This window comes from Zonotrichia albicollis, chromosome 9 (assembly GCF_047830755.1).
Source record: "Zonotrichia albicollis isolate bZonAlb1 chromosome 9, bZonAlb1.hap1, whole genome shotgun sequence".
Classification (NCBI taxonomy): domain Eukaryota; kingdom Metazoa; phylum Chordata; class Aves; order Passeriformes; family Passerellidae; genus Zonotrichia; species Zonotrichia albicollis.
In genome coordinates this window covers 32079266-32098329 of record NC_133827.1, presented here as the reverse complement: position 1 = coordinate 32098329, position 19064 = coordinate 32079266, and the positions used below count along the sequence as shown (strand labels likewise).

Sequence of the window (19064 nt, the reverse complement as noted above, 5' to 3'; positions counted from 1 at the left end):
CAATCACAGCTTCCTCATGAAGGGAAGAGGAGGTGCAGGCACTGATCTGTGCTCTGTGGTGACAGTGACAGGAGCCAAGGGAATGGCCTGAAGCTGAGTTAGTAGAGGTTTAATTGGATATTAGGAAAAGGTTCTGCCCCCAGAAGGTGCTTGGGCTGGAACAGGCTGCCCAGGGAAGGGGTCACAGCCCCAGCCTGGCCGGGCTCCAGAAGAGTTTGGGCAATGCTCTCAGGACATGCTGTGACTCTTGGGGATGGTGCTGAGCAGGGCCAGGAGCTGGACTCGATGGTCCTTGTGGTCCCTTCCAACTCAGCAGGTTTGTGATTCCTGAAACCCTTCTGGCTGCAGATGAAGTCACAGCTGTCAGTCTGGGGTTTTTGAGTCACAAAACAATTGATTTTGACCCCTCAAGGGATCTCTGGATGTCATCTGGGCCAACCACTCCCTCATACCTGGGTGCACTTGGAATTTAAGTGGTCTTCAGGAGAATCCCATGGAAGTTTGATTGAAGCTGTTAAAACCAAAATGAAATATTACCAGATTATATTCTTTGAGGAATAATTCATCAGAGCTCTAACTAGGTTTCTTTTTCCTTTAATTCCTCTGATTACATTAATGATGTCCCATAGCAGGAAATAGGTAAATGCTCTCAGTCCTGTTTAACTGAGGTGTCTTTGATTTCATTTACTCATTTATTTATTTTACTTTGAGGGAATTGGGATGAAGATACAAAACCTTGCCTTATCGAGGCAATTGAAATAAAATGTGAATCTGAGAGGCAGATTTGAACTTGCTCTAGCTGATACCTGCTATGAAAGACTACAGTAAAGCATGAGGAACTGTACATAAACCATGTAAAATGGGTGCAAGCAAAGAAGCCTGATCTTGAGGAGGTGTTTGCCACAAGAACTTGGAGTCCACCTGTGCTGAGTTTGCCTAGGGTCAGGAGGGCAGTCTCTGGAGGGTGATGGTGTTTTCCATTCCTCTCCATCACCTCTCAGAGTCTCGTGGTGGCTCTGTTGACTCTTAGAGCTTCACTGCTCACTGGTGGTAGAGGTCACACCAGCACCATGCACAGGATTCCCAGTGCTCTGAGTTGTTCCTGAAACTTCATGGTGAAGGTCAGGACTCAATTTGCTGCGGGGGGGGGGGGGGGGGTTTGAGGGAGGAGCATTATTGCGCTGGTTAATATTGCAAGAGTTAAATTTGGTTAGAGATGTTGTGCAGATCAGCAGTGATTAAGGGAGGGCTTAATTCCCAAGGACTCCCAATTCCCCAAATCACATAAATTACCATATGATGTAAAATTGATGAAAATAAGTAGTACCATATGGGAAAAGCATCCCAGGAGAGCTTGTGCTGAATTTAAGTACCTATGGCACTTCCTATGTTTGGTTAAAGACCTCTGATAGGACCTGAATTTTGACATTATACCCTCTTTTGAAGGCCACAATAAGTTCAAGAGCATGGCTAGAGATCATGTGCCATGAATGAAGAAATAAATTTATTTAACCTTCAGAGGGGACCGGTGCCAAGAAAAACAAGCAGCTTTGGGAGTTTGTAAAAAGCAAATCTCTCTGGTCAGTCTCAGCCACTGCATTTGACTAATTAGAAGACTGGAGGTGAAAAGGACAAAGCAAAGGACTGTATTTTAGCAGGGCATTTGAGGTTTGTGATTTGGGGAATTTCAGGCAGAAGAATGAAGACAAATCAGCTTAGAGGAGAGACATCCAGACATGCAGGTTGCAGCTCCAACAGAAAGGGACAATGGGTGGCATGGTTTTTGCATTGTGAAGAATGTCCCCTTCATTTACTTCTAGAGCTGTTCTTTAAAATTCATTTGGAAGGTGATATAAAGTCAAAAGTTTTCTCTTGGAGTTCTTTTACTTGGATGGAAGAGAAGAAAGAGTGGGGAGGATGCAGTTTACCTTTCTGCACTTAGAGACAAACTTGAGTTATCATGGGAAGGTGATGCTTGTATTGTGTATCAGAGAAAAGCCCCAACGCAACTTTCAGTTGCATCTACTGGCAACAAACAAGGTCCTAATTCCCTGTATCTGGTCAGTCTCTTGGCCTTAGGAGTAATGGTTTGCTGTGCATGGGTGATACTAAGACAGAACATCATAGACCTACATGAAGGCAGTGAATTTAGGAAGGCGTGGGATGGAAGACAGAGCAGACAGTCTGTAAGCACAGACGGTTGTTGCTCATTTTTTGTTAAATACTGTTGCTACCCACTATGAAGCATTAGCTTAATTAACTCAGGGACAAAATCTTCTGTCTTGGCGAAGTCCTTCAGCATCCAAGGAGTGTTTGGTCCATGTTACAAATATGAAAATGAAATGGAGATTTATTTGGGTACAGTCTAATCACAGAAAAGCCAGCCTGTCTCAGAGATGAATGTACGTACCATTTCAAAAGTAGACAAATTGGTACTCTACCCTTCCATTGCTTATCACATGTAAGGAGAAATTGACTTGAAACCCTCAGTTTTTTACCTTCGCCTCTCAAAGGTGAATGACATCCTGTAATTAAAAGCAAAAACAAGCTCTTATGCCCACACATTTGAAAAAAGAAAAAGGCAGTGAAAAAACCTTGTCAGGCTGTTATTACTGCGTGGTATTATCTGCTATCGATATTCCTAGTCTGACATTTTTAGATAATGCGGTCTCAGCTTGGGATTCGTGGATTCCAGTTCCTCTGCTGCGGTGTATTCTTTCATGGTTAGAATTTTCTGAACTTACAGCATTAAGATCCTCCTAATGATAGAACCAGAGCCCACTGTTTGCCTTATTTATGCAGTGTGATTTCACTCTTCGCTCTTAATGCTATTTATTATGGTTAGTCTGGTCTTATCCTCTGCCTCCAAAAGTAGGTGATGACTAATGCTTCCAGGGAAGGAAGGATAACAGAACCTCAGGCGTCCACAGCTGATTTCAGTCAGGTTTTTGTTTTTGATATTATTCATCATTTTACCTCTTCTATTTTAAGTTACTATTCTTAAAAATGGTCTTATGCCATCAGCCACCATTTTAGAAAAGGTAGTTGGAAAATTGAAGAGAGTTCTGAGTAAAGATACATGAAAGAATCAAGAGAAATCTGCCCTTTACAGGGAGTTTAATTGATGCCTAATTTAAATGCTTTGGTTTGATTTAAGCAATGATCTGGCTGCATTCTGAAAGGATCTACGTAAGGAAGAGAGGCAAGTCTGTAATGCAGATGACTGGAGCATTACAAAATGCAATGGTTGAAAGTGGATCTAGCTAAATTTTAAGCCAGACATAAAGAAGAAGCTGTGATTATGGTGCTTAATTTTTTGCCCAAACAATGTACCTAATACTGTGTTGGGTTCTCCAGCACTTGCATTGTTTCAATTGAGGCTACATATGCTTTATAACAAATAATCTTTATTCAGCAGAAGCTTTGCAGAGTGGTGATTTGGGATGGTTCAGGGTTAGTCAAGATGATCAATGAGAGGCTTTCAAAGCAGTGACACAGAGAAGATTTAAGGGATTTTCTGGGGGGGATGAGGCAGTGAATTTGGGAAGGGGGTGTTGCCAGAGTGGTCAGTGAGGAAGGAGTCACAGGAAAAGCCTGTAGCAGTCAGATCAGGGATGGAGCTGTGAGCTGTGCATGACCAAGGATGGCTGAGGGAGGGTGGCAGGCAGACGTGCAGAAGGCTTCAGCCAAGGCAGAGGTGTGGCACTGACAGAGGAGCAAGAGGACCTGTCATCTGTCCCTCTGGGAGCATTCCCAGGGACATGGGCTCTGCTGACAAAGGCTTTTCCAGCCTTGCTGAGTTAACTGTTGCGTGGCTGGATCTACAGAGGTTTGCCAGGAAGGGGCTCAGTGAATACAAACAGTGCCTGACAAATTTCTTGCTTGGAGCAGAAATGTGGGGGCAGCTGTAGATTTAATCTGTAGGTTAGCATTGCAGTAAAAAATAACTTTTAATGGAAGAAGATAGCTCAAAAGTGAAACTTGTGTTTGCTGGCTGTGTTGCTGGCTAGCCAGAAAAGCTCTGCTCTTACCTATTGGGTGTTCCTGTCCAAGTGCAGGCACCGCAGTGACACTCAGGCAGTGACGTGGGTAAGAGTAAGTTTAGAGTAAGGGAATTAGGCCCTTGTTTTCCTGTGCTATTTTGTTTCATTTTGCACATCACAAATGTTCTGCTCCAAAGAAGCTCCTGATGGAACGCCAGGCAGCATTGCAGGGAGTGGAGAGAGAACACTGGTGACTCTGGATTAGCCATGGTGCTCCAGCATGGAGAAGTCTGCTGAAAGGTGGGCTGTGCTTGTCTGCAAGCCACTGTCCCTTACAGTTTTCCTTGCTTTTGGCCTTTTACCAGCCAAGATGGAGGGAAAATAATAGCAAGCTCAGAAGTTTAGCTTCAGCTTTTAAAAATAAATTAATTCATTTTCTTTTTCTGTGATCTTGCAGAGTAGTTAGGCTAAATTTAATTGAGTCTGGGGAGCTGAGGCTGGAACAGATGAGGAAAAGGAACTTGCTGAAAACACTGTCAGGGCACAGATAGCAAAAACGACTGGCAGTATATGCATAACAGAAAATGAGTTGGGGAGAAAGAGGAAGAGAAAAGGCTAATGGGGAAACAATTAGAAAATACCACCATGGCCAAAACAAAGGCGTTAGAGGTTAGCTGAGAGGATGCTGTGTGCCAGCTTGCAGTCAGCAGCTGAGTTACTGCACTGTGGTCTCCCTGCTCCCAAGCTGTCCATAGGAGCAGTCTGCTTTATAAGCTCATTTGTTGAAATTCTCTCATTGTCTTCAGCCGTGCTCAGTGCTGTGCAACCTGGCTACTGGAGCAGATATTCTTGGTTTGTGCATCACACAACCCATCCCTGTCATCAGCCCAGCAGACCATGAGGGTTCAGTGGGACCAAGGCATGCTGCCTGGGGGTGGTTAAGGAACATTCCAGAACAGGAATGGTGATAATCTAGTCAGTAATGGGATTTTTTTTCTTTAGCTTTGAATCAGCATGGAGTTAATGTCCAGGGTCTGAGGGTGCTTCATTGTAGCAGGAGGCTCTTTCATATTGGATGTCAAGCCAGAGGCTGAAAACCTGTCAGAATTAAACTCCAGGATGCTTTTAGCAATGGGTAAGGTACAGTCATCTTTGGATGTAATAACTGCAGAGTGCAGGCTCGTCCTGTTTAGCTCTTAAGGCTGACTGCCCTCATTGCTTTCTGCTCTTAAGACCTAGATAGTTGTCTGAGTTTTATTGCTGCTTTTACGGTTTTGAAGGATGTAGGAGGAGGAGACAGCAGTGCAGGTGAATCTTACTGCAGGAGTGGCAGTCATTTTCCAGGTCCATAGGGGCTGCTGCTGGTGCTGGGAAGTGCCAGGCGGTGGGACCGTGGTTCGTGTGCCCAACCAGACCCATTGGGACTGGTCTCCTCTCCTGCCATGTGGTGTGGGGAGGACCTGCCTTTCACTTCTTGCTTTCAGAATGATGCTCTGCATTCTTACTGTGGGTTGGACAGCAGGCCTGTGAGGGAGGAAAGTCGTGTCCTTGCAGCTCAGCCTTGGGTCCATCTCCGGGCTGCTCCTGCCATGCTCCTGTCCTGCCTCATTCCTAGGCAGCTCCAGTGCCTTCATTTCACTGGTATTGGAGGCTAGTGCATCAGGTTCACTCGCTGGTGGTAGGAATTGTGAAACCACTGTCTGCACATCGAGCAGTCAGGTTGCATGGCCAGGAAGAGACAGAAGTGTTGGGACTGGTGCTTGGCACCTGCCAGTTCCTGTCTCTAACACAAGGAGTGATGCAGGTGGAGGACGATCAAAAATTGTCACCTCCTAGTGTTGGGTCAGACATTGGGGCTTAAAGTAGAAATTACTCCTCAAGCAGGAAACTGTTTTTTGAAGTAAATTTACTGGTAGGAATAAGCACACTTGTGTATCCATCAGTTTTAACAGTCATTGCTCTTAGCTGGAGGTGCTCACCTTGCGCTGCCATGTGGAGATCTTGATCCTGTCTCTGGCACTGATCCTTTGCCATGATGAAATCAAGTCTTTGCTGATGGGTCACAGGTTTTGTTAGCCTTAAGGGGTTCTGACACCAAAGCAGTGCATGGGCAGGAGCAAACAGGGTGCTCAAGAGCTGCAAAATTAGCATTGACTTTTGTCTGTGTGGGATCTTCATTTCTCCATCAAATCTCAAATCCAGCTCCATTGGACCATCTGATGGTACGGTAGGACTCTCATGGCTACCCAGTGAGTGTGGTTTGTGTGTGGTGAAAAACACTTGTTCACTGGAATTAACGGGATTTTTATGGGCAGCATTTTCAGCAGCATCCGAACCCAGTTCTCAAAAGTGATGTAGGCTTTTAAGAGGCCAAAGCCAAGATTTTCATAAATAAGTAATGATTTGGGCTGCCTCTGTTTTTTGTTACACAAGTCTAAAAGGAGCCTGGTTGTCAGGGGTTGTGAGATTCTGGCATTTATTCAAAATTGACATGCTTTTAAAATGTCTTAAGCTGGGCATTCAGAAATGGAGGCATCAAGAATGATTAGCTACTTCTGAAATCTGTTTTCTTAAAAGTCTGAATGAAAATCACTGGGGCATGGGGTCCTAAATGACATGTGAAAAAGTGCTAAAAGTGTATTTTGGAAGTGTGTGTGCCTGTCTGTGACTAGGCTTGTCCCCAGAGCACCTGCACTGTTGTACATTAATATACTCAAAAAGGCCTAACAGGGAAAGGGAAATACATCACTACTGTGCTGAATGCAGGGGGGGATTGATGGGCTGCTTCAGGGTATCAGCCTGTTTCTGCTCTGGTTTGAAGAGGAAAATAGCAATGATTATTGCAGGTACCAACAATCGTCTGATCAGTAATTCTGACCTGCTGGGGAGAGAAAGACAAATTTGCATCTCAAGTCCTATGTATTAGGAACAACATATTTAAAGTTAAGCATGCACCAGTTAAACATATTTTGAAGGGTTTTGTAAGATTGATTTCATAAACCAGAAAAATAGTAGGATTGCAGCTGTTACTTCCCCAGCCTAAACTCCTAATATATGTGTAACTCTCCTTGTGTCTCCTCAGACCTGAAGCATGTCCCACCCATCCTGGCTGCCCCCCAAGAGTACCAACGAGCCTGTTGGCCACGTTGCTGCAAGGATGGAGACCACACACACCTTTGGCACTCCCAGCATCTCCGTGTCCACCCAGCAGACCCCAAAGAAGTTTGCGCCTGTGGTTGCCCCCAAACCGAAGTACAACCCATACAAGCAGCCAGGAGGTGATGGTGAGTATTTATTTTCTAGGAAGGAACCACAACTGCCTCGTTCAGAGGAACTGACTGCTAACGCAGGCTGTTCTTGATTTGCTCTTTGTTGGTGAGTTTGTGAGAGGCTCCCTTTCTCAGGTCATTCAAATCAAGAAGGATGTGAAGTATCTCCTCCCCTTGCTCTGGCTAGCTACTCTCCTGAGAAATGCAGAGGGACATGAGGACAGATCTTTCTCAGTTCTAGTTGGAAGCAGATGTCCTGTCTCCAGGACTGGTACTTTTCACGGCGTTTTGCTTGTTTGGTCCCTGCTGGCACGTGATGATTCAAGGAGCTTGGGCTCAAGCAACCCTTTTCATTATTGGTTCTTTCACCCCTGCACAGGGGAATGCTTTACAAACAAGGGGTTGATCTGTGGCAAATAAGTATCATTGGAAGTGGTAGGGTATAAATTCGACCAGTGAGTCTGGAAGTGTTTTCTCTCCAGTGTGCTGGATGGATTGTTATAGTTTTACTTCAGTTTAGTTTTTTCCCTCTACTATGGAACACTCTTGAACATGAAATAATTGGGAAGGTATTTAGATGACCATTGCAATGGTTTCTGGATCTGTTGTGTCAGCAAAACAAATGCCTGCCAGTCACTGTGTGTCAGCCTCCCTCTACTTCTTGCTGTGGAAGTCCTCCTCTCTGGATGAAGTTGAGCAGCAAGGGTGGGATTTGGGTTCCTGGCTTGTGGACACACAGAGGGGAGTGAGTTTACAGGAGCAGGAGAGCATGGCTGGGAGCACCTCTGGAACTTGCAACTGGAAACCTGCAAATTGGAGCACCTGGGATGCCCCTGGCTGACAATGGAGAGTTTGTGATGGAACTGCAGCAGAAGCAAGTGAAGGCCGAGGATTTTAGGAGAGAGTGGTAGCTATTCTGGCCAAGCAGGACATTTCTATTTCTTGTGATTTACTGTAGGTAGAAATGGGGGGAAGAAGTTCCTCCCCTCCTCCTCTCCAGCCTTTCTCCAAAGAAAAGCTCAGATGTATTCAAGAAAATGGCCAAACCAGCTTTTGTATTTGGTTTGGGATGCTCTACATTGTTCCTTCACCGCTTTTTCCTCTTTTATGTTGAGTACAATAAGATAAGTATCACCTGTATAGTTTTTCCACTTTCTGCTCTATCTTTTGGAAGTGTATACATTTTCAGGAACACTACAGAGTAATGGAAAAGAGAAAGAAAAACAAAGCAGCATATTAAATCTTACACTTGAGTGACTTTCTAAAGGTAAGGACATTTTATAGGAAAGTTGGAAAAGCCTGATGAGTGTTTCGGGTATTTTTTGTCTGTCGCTCTAACTTCGGAGAATTCAGAACAAAAAAAGAAAATGTGTTGGAGGGGGAGAAGCGAAGTCATATGCACCTGTTCTGCTGCCTTCCATAACAAAACTTGGTGAGAAATAGGAAGAGAAAGACATTTGGAATTTAAAAAGTAAAAAAATAATCCATTTCTGAAATGCAAAGAAAATGTCATCCTCAAGTCAAGTGGAAATTCTTATTTTTCTAATTCTCTTGCAATTAAAAATAATAATGGAATATGGCCCTTTTTTTCCTAGGAAATCTGTTCTTGATCAGTCAGGACTTTTTGTGTGAAAAAGGTCAGCATGTCTTAATTGTCAGTGTTTTAGTGATTGTAGGTCTAATCGTATGTGGCTCAGGAACATTATCACCTTCTAAAAAAGTCCTGTGTTTCTTGCCATTTGTGGAAGGAGTTTTTCCCAAGGAGCAGAACAGTCACTGCAGGCTGAGAAGGGGAGACAAGGCGCTCAAACATTTCTCATTGTTCCTGGTCCTGCAAGCAGTCAGGCATTGCTGGGAACCAGGAGACATTCGGGAACCCCAGGGGACTCTGTCAGTGCCAGTCCCTTGCCTTGTCTGACACTGGGCTTTTAGAGATCCCATCATTATCTGACAGGCCTGGAAGAGCTGAGGCTTGGCCAAGACCTGGTCAGAGGTAGGCTTAGTGATGTGACAACATGCCTGCAGCTTTAGCTAATCCTCTTCCAGAAGGTGACATGCTGCTGGTTGCTGTCAGCAGCCCGTGCAAAGCCATTACCATCCATATATAACCCTGAGGACATGAGGCTTCTGGGATCTGCCAGGCAAGGGCTGGGGTGAGAAATAGTTAGCCCAATGTACTTCCTTCACTTGCTACAGCTCCCTCTCTCTTCAAGGCTCCCTAATTGTTTTTTCAATGGCCTCCCTGGTTTCTGCAGCAATAATTCAGCCTGAGAGATGGCCCCAGGTTCCACTGGTTCCCTGCTTACAGGGGCACTGACATTTTGCCTCAGTTTGTCCTCTGTTGGACAGAGATCTTTCCCACCTGGTTAGCTGTGAGTCTGTAGGTAGGGGAGTGGCAGCGTCCCCTCAAACCCCAGTGTGTTTTCATCCCTCCCACCCTGCCAAAGCTGCTTAACTGGAGGCACATGGGCTTCCCATGCATCCTTCTGCTGGAGATGAGTGGGAGCAGCAGCACTGCTCTGGGGAAGGGTTGTCCTGCTGCTATTATTGGTCAAGAAGTGGCTGTGCTCCTCACAGCCTTGGCTGCCCCAGCAGGCTCACTGGAATTGGCTCCCTGCAGCCTTTGTAGTTCTGGAATCTCTCTGGGAGACTGGCAAATTCTGTTCCTGGTAATTTCTTCAGCTCATTGCTATTAATGTTTAGGATGTGCATCCTCTGGCCTTGTGGTTCTTATTATTATTTTGTAGGTGTGTTGCTTGTATGTAGAGGGTCTGTTCAGCTGATCACATTAGTGGTTTTATTTCTTGATCATATTGAAGGCAGAGGGGAAAGACACTGGAGTGAAAGACAGTGGAGCAGGTGCTGTGTGTACCCCCCTCTCCCTCCATCTCCTACAAAAGCATTTCCTTAGTCTCACCTTGACTTCAGTTTTATTTTTTATTTCCTGATACTTGTACAAAACTAAGCCAGAAGGTGCTGATTAAAAGCTGCTTAATGGAACTTTAACAGAAGGTTAGAAATGGTTACATGACTGAAGCAAAGTGAAATGGCAGCAGCCAGCAGTTTATAAACAGGAACATTTTACTGTGATTTGGAGCACTAAAGGCATGTGTTCAGACCACTGAAGTAGCAATTTTCGTGGTGCTGCCAGCCCCCCTCCGTGCTGTTTGCCATGCTGAGTTGCTGCAGCTTGTTTCACACCAGATTTATCCACTCATCAAAGCACAGACCATGTCTTGCTCTTGCAGGGATCTGCCTGGGGGCCCCTGGGTATGACTGCAGCAGTGGTAGAAGTAATGATCATAATGGTAATCATCATCAATAAGACCCGAGCCCTGCTTAGCATTCTGCACAGGTCCCAGCCATGCAGGCAGGCACAGCCTGTTTGTACAGGTCCTTCCAACACCTGCTGTGGTCTGGGCTGTGTTTCTGGAGGATTCAGTGCTGCCACTCCCCAGTGTGACGCTTTGCAGGGGATTAACCTTGCCTGATCCTGGGAGGTGTGAGCAGCACAGTTCCTGGGAAGTGCTGGTGCTCATCATCTTACAGAGCTCCGTATTTACCCCCCAAAGAGAGGAGAGGAGAGCTGTTCAAGCTTGGGGAAGATGTTTACATACAAGGTGGACAATTGTGAATTGGCAGGAAGTGTAGCTGCTGAGGAGTTAGGCTGGAAATCAAAATTAAGTGTCCAGATGTCTGAGCAGTAGCTCTAAGAGTTTAACTGGGGTCTGGGGTGGTCTTTGGATGGAGCTAGATGTGTCTCAAGTTTGACAGCATCTTCTCTTCATGCTGGAGGAAGATGAGCCCTGAGATGGATGAGGGATCAACCAGCCATGGGTTCTGATATTCTCCTTCTCTTATATATTTGGCTTCTTTCTCCATGGTCATGTCTTTGGTATTGCCTGCCCCCTCCCTCTTTTCCTCAGCAGACCCTGTCCAGCAGTGTGCACAATGGGTTTTGTCCTACACCAAAAATCTCTTAAAGAAACTAAGATTTTTGTTCTGAGGAGTTGGTATTAATTTTGTTTCATTTAAAAGCAGTGGATGCCCCATCATTTAAAGTGCTCAGGATCAGGTTGGACAGGGCTTTGAGCAGTCTGATTTAGTGAAAGATATTCCAGCTGATGGCAGGGGCTTTGGATTGTATTATTTTTCAAGGTCTTTCCAGTCCAAACCTTTCTGTGGTTGCCTTTCCTCCTTTTCCTGCCACTTACTTCTCTCTTGCTCTCCAACTTTTAGACTTATATTGGTATTTCAGCATCTTCAACAGAGCTGGAGCCTTAGGGAAACACTGCCACACAGCTGTTCCCATCTATGCTGGGCTCAGGAAGATAGAAAGGATTTATAGCTTGCAGATGAAGCAAATTCCGTCTTTGCTTTAGTTCCAGAAAATGGGGCCTCACCCTGCAGGGCAGGCTAAGGAGATGTCTAGTGTGGGGTGTGGTTGGTGATAGCTGATCTGCTGCCTTAGTGCCTGCTACTGTGGGGCTGCTGGGGTGGCCCTGGGGGTTGTGTGCCAGAACTGGGGGCTTCGGAAATGTGTAAAATCTGTTGTCAGTCAGAGGTGCTCAGAAGAGCCTGAGTCAGGGCCACTGGATGGCTTGGGAGCAGTGAGTGACAAACTCTGCAGTGTGAGTCGCCTTTCGGTTTGGATCCTTTTGGTTTGAATCTTGTTTTGGTAACCACAAAAGCTCTTTTCCCCCCTTGGTTCCAAATGAAGCTCTGCAAGTGCAGCAGAAACACGGCTGTGCTGGAGCAGGTGAAGCACAGTGCTGAGCTGGGGAGGCTCAGCTGCACTGCAGGGCTGGGCTTTCCAGTCCAGCATTCATGAGCACTGGTGCAGCTCCCTGGGGATTGAATGTACCTCCTCTGCCACTGTGTGCTGTCACTTGAAGGATGATTTCTTGGTGGTAGGGAAGAAATTGAGTCCATCCTTGCCTACCAGGAAGTGACAGAACATTGAAGGGCTCCCAGGAGGTCTCCTGCTCCTGCAAAGACGATTCTTTCCACTCCCTAAAAACCAAATCTGTCCTATTCTTGCAATGCCTGTTGCTTGTATGAACAGGACCATGTGTTTTTCTCAAGCTGCCAGAGACAGGCTGAGATGCTGCAGTGCCAGCCCTGGTTAGAAAGGGATGTGCAGCAGCATCCCTCACAGGGCACTCACTCTGATTGTGGGGCTGCCCAGGGCTTGGAGGTGCTTCTCTGTCACGCTCTGGGGCTCTCAGGACATGCTTTACAAAATTAGCCATGTTAGTTTATGCTGTTGGGTACTTCTAAATTCAGTATTTATTAGTGCTGATGTCTCTCCTTCTAACTGCCATCCTTGGTGAATATACTATCTGCAGAAGCATTTAACATGGATTTAATAATGGGAACTAAATGAAGGGATGAGCCTCAAAGCAATCTCCTCCTTTGTCCTTCCTTTCCTTGGGCACCTTTCAGATATGGTGAACAACAGGTCTCATGTGAAGGCCTTTGAGGTTTTAATTGCCTTTTTAAAAAACAAGTCTCCTTCAATTTACCTTGGTTGGAGGAGGGGGCAAATGACTGATGAGACAAAGCAAACGAGCAGGACCAGCTCCAGGGCAAGGCTATGCCAGGGACACCAGTGTGTGTTCTTGAACCCAGCTGATCCAGGTTTCCCAGAGCTTGACTCTCTGTGCCCTCCTCTTTTTCATGGGTGTGGAGGCTTTTGAGCACTGGTGAGTTATGTTCTGCTATGTCTGTAGGGGACTGGGGGCATGAACTATCAGGCTGTTTGTTGTTTTGCTGTTGTGGGTTTGTTTTTTTTCCAGGCAGATATACCTAGTGGGTTTTGTTTACAGCAGCTGCTATCAGTAGCTCTGTCTTAATTTCTGAAGCTTGGGTATGGATTTATTGGACTAGACACCGTGTGTTATAGCTGTGCTGTTCCCTGCTCTGCAGTCTTTGACAGTTCATAGAAGCCAACAAGGTCTAGAGTCTATTCATTATTTGTATTGAGAGCCCTGAAAGAATAAATTCAGGCTGACCTGAAAGATTGTGATTTTTTCATTTTTTTCTCCTGGTTGCCTGTGCTGGTTCTGTTCCATAGCAGGAGCTGTTCTCACTTGTGGAAGGGCTGTGCTGGCTGAGAGGCAGAGGGGTGTTGTACCTGCTCCGTGAAGTATCTCAGGAGCTTCTGCAGTGCTGTGCTGGTTGTTGGAGGAAGGCTGGGGTGCAGGCACAGGGAGCTGGCTCATCCATGCTCCTGTGGTGGTTTTGTGTGTGCATTGTTCAACACTAACATCAGATAATGCAATTATCCAGAACTGGACAGCTAGCAGGAGCTTGTTGTCTTGCATATGTTAGGAGTTATGCCTGTGGACCATTGCTACTGCCCAGATGAGGCATAGGAACACGTTGTTACTCTGAATTGAGTCCTGGGAGTACCAGAGTATTTGCAGTGGGATCTGCTGGTCCCTCTCTTGCTCCTCATCTCTGCCACTAGCTGAAAAAAAATCATTGATGCTTCATGGGGGAGGCAGCGTCTCAGTGGTGGCACAAAAAGATAGGCTGAGAAGTGCTCTAACACTTTTCTGGTCCCATCAATTGCAATGGATGATGTCCCATCCCTCACAGCACTGAGCTCATGGAGTTGAAAAACGTGGTGTGAATAAAGAGGTGACCTTGCTGTTGCAAGTCATCCTGACCACAGCCTCCATGTTAGTGCTAGTTTCTTATAAAAAGCTTTTTTAAAGTGCATATTATAAACTTTTAAAATCTTTCTTAATGCTTCCCTCATTTTTCTATGTGTTTCTTGTGCTGAATGAGATGCAGCAGATGAAGCAATACTTTATTCATTAGTGTTAGAACTGCATCATCCACGGGCTCTTACAAAACACAGCTGGTGAAAATGAACTTGAACTCCAGGCCTCTTTGTGGTGGGCTTGCTACCTTCATACAAGAGCATTTAAAGCACAAGCAAAGCCCCTGAACGCTGCAGAATGAGTGGGAAGGTGGGGGTCCCTAACTGTGAACCAGTTTGGGGCACCCCTTTGGAAGTGTTCATTGATTCCTCTCGAAGCACATCCTCTCTCCTGTTGGTTAAGAACCGAGTGAAACCAGTTGGAAATGAGTGGTGGTTCTCATTTGTGTAAAACTGGGTTTAAACTGCCCCAAGCAGGCTGGGCCATGTTGAAGAGGGATGAGACCAAGCTGGTGCTTTTGTGCCTGGCCAGCGTTGCTCCACTCAATAATTCTGAGTTACAGGCACAGGGATTTTTGCCCAGTTGTCCCCAGCAGAGTGACCAGTGTCAGGACCTGTGAGCAGTGGGAATAAACTGGCTCTGTGTGGGGCCTTCTGTCTTGCTGTCTTGTTAGCATTCATCCCAAAAGTTGTTTTGTTGGATAAGAGTGTCTGCATCTGCTTTTTTTTTTTTTTTTTTTTTTTTTTTTTTTCCAGAGACAAATCCATAGAACTGTGTCTTGGCTTGGCTCTCAGGATGAGCATTTTCTTTTTGAAATTCCACCTCAGGGAAAGGCCTGGGAAGAATGCAGCATAAAACAAGTGCATAAAAACTGTTATTGAACTAGTATACTTATCTGTAGTTCACAAAATGTCAAGTCAAGCCACCAGGTTTTATTAAGTATTCTGACCATGTTTTGTTAGAATTACAAATATTAAATTTTCACAGGCTCTGGAACACATTGCCTCTTATTTGGGAACTACTTGAAGTAGTGCCTAGCCCTGGGTTTCATTCTGGTGAGTGAGCTTATATTTTCTCAGTTATTTGGTATCATAAAGCAAACATTGTACTTCTCAGGAGGTAGATTCTTAATTTTTTTTCTGCCCGGACTATTTTTTCTCATTTTCTTTTCTCCTGTCTGTCTGTTCTTCCAAGAGACTATATTTAATTTTTCCACTTCATTATTTCAAACATCAAATAGTGATTCATCTTAGCAGTGGCCTGTTCTGTGAACCACAATAGTTTGGGTAGAAGAAAGAAAATGGGCAAAAAAGGGAAGGGAAAAAGAGAAAGAGAAGACATTTCTGACACACTGAAATGGAAGGGAAGTATCGTTTAATAACTTGAATTGCAAACGTCTGTCATCAACCATATCAAACCTTTTTTTAACAGATAATGTTTGTCCTGTATGTAGTTTTACAGGGCTGTGGTGCCCAGTCCAAGCAAGAGAGCAATGCTAATGCAGAAATAGCTTGAATTCAAGCAGGCAGCACTTGTCCCTTTTATTTTGATCTGAAATGTTAACATCCTCCAGATGCTAGTCTGTTAAATAATAACAATTGTTATATGATAGTTAACAGTCTAGTAATTTTTTTTTTTTTGCCATTCTTCACACAATGCTGCTCTTCTACTCACTGGAAACTAACTATTGCAGTAAAGGATAATATGTATGCTTTTCCTTTTCTCTGCCTAAAGCTTTTTTATTTTGCCAGGCTGAGTCCTGCTAAATCAGAGCAGCCAGTAAATGTCTCTTGGATTATATTACAGGTTGGTGTAATAAAAGGTTGGAAGAATGAATGAGCAACTCTTGAAGCCACAGAAGCCGTACTTGTGGCCAAAGAGCAGGCATTTCTAGCAGTGAATCCTACACAATTACAATTTGGACTAAATATACCAGGCCTGAAGTGTTTGTTGCTAAGCAAGCATGTTTAGATGGACTTGGCGCAGGAGTTGAGGGTCTTTGAGCAGGAGTGAGAATCCTGTGGCTCTGCTTTGCCTGGGGAGAGAGATTTTGCAGGAGATGAGCAGGGATCTGCTCTAGATCCTAATAAGCAGAAAGTTTCCTGCTGAAAATTCATTCTGAAAATTCCCCTTCTGACTTCTTCTTTAACCAGCACGCACACTGCAAAGTCACAGCTGTGGAGGAAAGTGCAGGAATGCTCCAGGAGGCTCAACTGGGGATTTACCCAAACTATTTGAAGAGATGAAGTGCAAAAGACTCACATGTCTCTTCCAAGTCTTAATTCCTGTGATGACAGTGACTAAGGAAAGGTTTTGATTTCATCTAGATATGACCCCAATCACAAAGCCAAGCCTGCTGTTGAGGGCTGGTGGGTAGAAATTGCACTGTCATGACAGCTGGCATTTGTTGTGCCAAGCATTGAATTTATGGGAAATGACATGGAGATGAGGAAGGAACCTGTGCTCTTGGTCATCTCTGTTACAAAGCCCACTTGAGAAGTTTTATCAACTGGTGTTTCTTAATACTCTGCACTGTCTGTGGTGTGAGGGTGTGCCCAGGGGTCCTGCCACAGGAGTTGTCCTGAGTGAGCTGGTGGGAGGAGAGGAGGCCCTCAAGAGTATGAAAATGGTACCAGAACAGTGTGGGTAAGCACAGTCTTTTGAAAGTAGGTTTAATAGAAGAAAGTATAGAAGTTTGAAATTTATGTTATAAAAAGCGAGCATGATGAGGGTTGAATTCTTACTAAGTGGAGACTAATAGTCTCTGAGGTTGGTGGCCCCATTCTTAGAAAACCAGTTCTTTGGTTCTGAGCAAAATCAACTTTCCTCAGCTTTTTGCCCCATGTACCCCTCAGTACAAGCTCTCAATTTGTGCTCCAAATTTCCTATCCCCTCCACTGGCTCCATCCCCCATTCTTTTTTGCAGAGGACACAGTTCCAGGCTGTGGTTGCTTCTGCATGAGCTGGGAGCCTCTTGGGCATCCCAGTAGCTTCCCTGGGACTGCTGGACACCTACAGCTGGATCTGTTTCCAGCTGCTTTCCTTATCCACAGCAATCCATCTCAGCTCTTTGCAGAGAGACACCAAGAAAGGTGTCAGCTCACCTCTTAGCCCCTCAAGTGTTACAATCAGCTTTACAACATGCTGTCAGACCCTTCAAGGGAACATTCTGACCCAAACTATGCTGTGTATTTGCAAAGTTTGTTTTTCAAGAAGGTAAAAAGGAGCAATCATTGTTCCTAGGCCACTTCTTAGGAAGGATAAGAAAAAGAAAGTTTCTCAGTGAGGATGCAGTAACACCATTCTGGCTGTCAGACAGTGAAGCACAGGAGGTAAAAGTCAATTCTTCTCCCTTCCCAGTCCTGTGATTTAAAATGTTTGAACGTGCACTTCAGAAGCTGGGGAAGTAAAAGCCCCCAGTTGTGCCTGGAGACTCTCCAAAGGCCACGGGAGCGAAGGGGCTGCGCAGTGTTAATACAGTCCATCATTCTGTAACAAGGCCGATGTTCTTGTATGAGCCGTGTCAGGCTGTTGTCTGCACGCTGTCTTTGCTGATCACAGTAATCGGGTCATAAGAGAGGGAGAAGTAATAGCGCGTCTCTTAGCAACCAGCCCCAGGAGAAAGAGAAAATTACTCAAACAGACTATCCAGCCAGGGAAGTAGAAAGATGAAATTTTCTGAAAGTCTGTCGGAAAGTGCTCAGGGACATAATTCTTTTATGTGTGAGATCCTTACAGGCTGGATCCAATGGTATCACATGCTTTTTTTTACCTTTTTGTCTTTCTGGTAAACTTTTAGTTTTAATTGGCCTCAGAAAAAAAAAAGGGAGAGAACTCCATGAAACAGACACATTTTGAAAACATAAGGGACAGATTTTTTGTATTTTTGACAATGCCAAGGAGGAGGGAGGGAGGATAGGTCAGTGTGTCTCAGGCAGGAGAGAGGGGAGCCTTTTATCTCTGCGCGAGTGCTTTGAATGCTTCCCGTGTCACTGTGAGCCAAAGCATGTTGCTGTATCTGCCAATGCTGCAGTGGCATGTGCAAAACAAACTTGTTGGGTCTCCATTGCATTGCACAGGGTGTCATGTCTCATGATTGTCACAGACTGTGAGCTGTGGTGATGGACAGCTTGGCAGAGAGCTGGACCCGACCTGCCCTCTCCATCGCTGAGAGGCCAGGCAGGGCAGGTACTGCTTGAGTTCCTGCCAGCAGCTTTTCTCTCGTTATCCTGTTTTTTTGTCCTCATCTAAGGTGCTGGTTTGTGTAAGACATGTAGGGAAACATCTCTGAGGCCTTCTCAAGGACCATTTGGCCAATGTTGACCCCCGGTCTCAGAGGGAGGGCAGTGGTAGGAGCAGTCCGGAAGTCAGAGTAATAAATGGAAGCATTTGCAGCTTGTGTGTGGGATGGGGATAAGTATGTGTGCTTGTATCTTATATTTTCAGAAATTTATTTTTCATTCCAGAACTTGTACTTCTGTGGTCAGCTGGTCTGCAGTGCTCCCCACTGGGGCATGCTTGCTGCTTAGGGAAGGGGACCTAGCCTGGCATGGTCTGCCCACCCTTGCTAAGCAAGGCCATAAATCTGTGTATGTTTAATAGAAAGAAAGTGAAATAGTCTAAAATGGTTGTGAGTGTCCAGATTTGTGGTTGCATCCTTAAAACTATTGCAGGGACAAAATCTTTCTGAAAGCTTGGCTCAGTCCCTGGCTTTGAGGAGACGTAAGGGCACTGTTGCATGTGTGGAGGGGAACAGGCACTGATCCAGCTACTAGTCTGTGCCCTTCCTCTGCTTTTGTGTGCTCTGTGATACCCAGGCATGTCTAGTATATGCAGGGGGACCAGCTCACTTCTGCAGGTGACAGTTTGACTATCAGTGACAGATCTACTTGCAGATTCATGTGGTTTACTGAGGGGTACAGCCATTTACCCAAATAGGGATCCTGGACACTTGGGTAAAAGGCTTGGGCTGATCTGGACTGCTGTGGTTGAGTTGTTGTTGGTACCTGGGTTCATTTAAGTCTTGCTAAGGAGCCTTGGAGACAGGGCTGACTTCAGTGTCTTATCCTGGAAATAATCTGTAGAAGAGAGGAGAAAAACCCCAACCTTGCAGCTGCACGGAATATCTTAGGAGCAACATC

At 45.2% G+C, this 19064-nt stretch overlaps 1 protein-coding gene across 15 annotated transcripts in view; it reads left to right on the top strand.

The window, feature by feature from the left end:
• The window catches only part of LPP (LIM domain containing preferred translocation partner in lipoma), a 332629-nt gene that overhangs the window by 110296 nt on the left and 203269 nt on the right, over positions 1-19064 (top strand). For all 15 annotated transcript variants that reach the window (XM_074547227.1, XM_074547223.1, XM_074547233.1 and 12 more), the window contains one exon: positions 7066-7267. In XM_074547227.1, the coding sequence (XP_074403328.1) occupies positions 7075-7267 (193 nt within the window). In that variant the 5' untranslated portion in view covers positions 7066-7074. The remainder of the gene's footprint in view (positions 1-7065; positions 7268-19064) is intronic.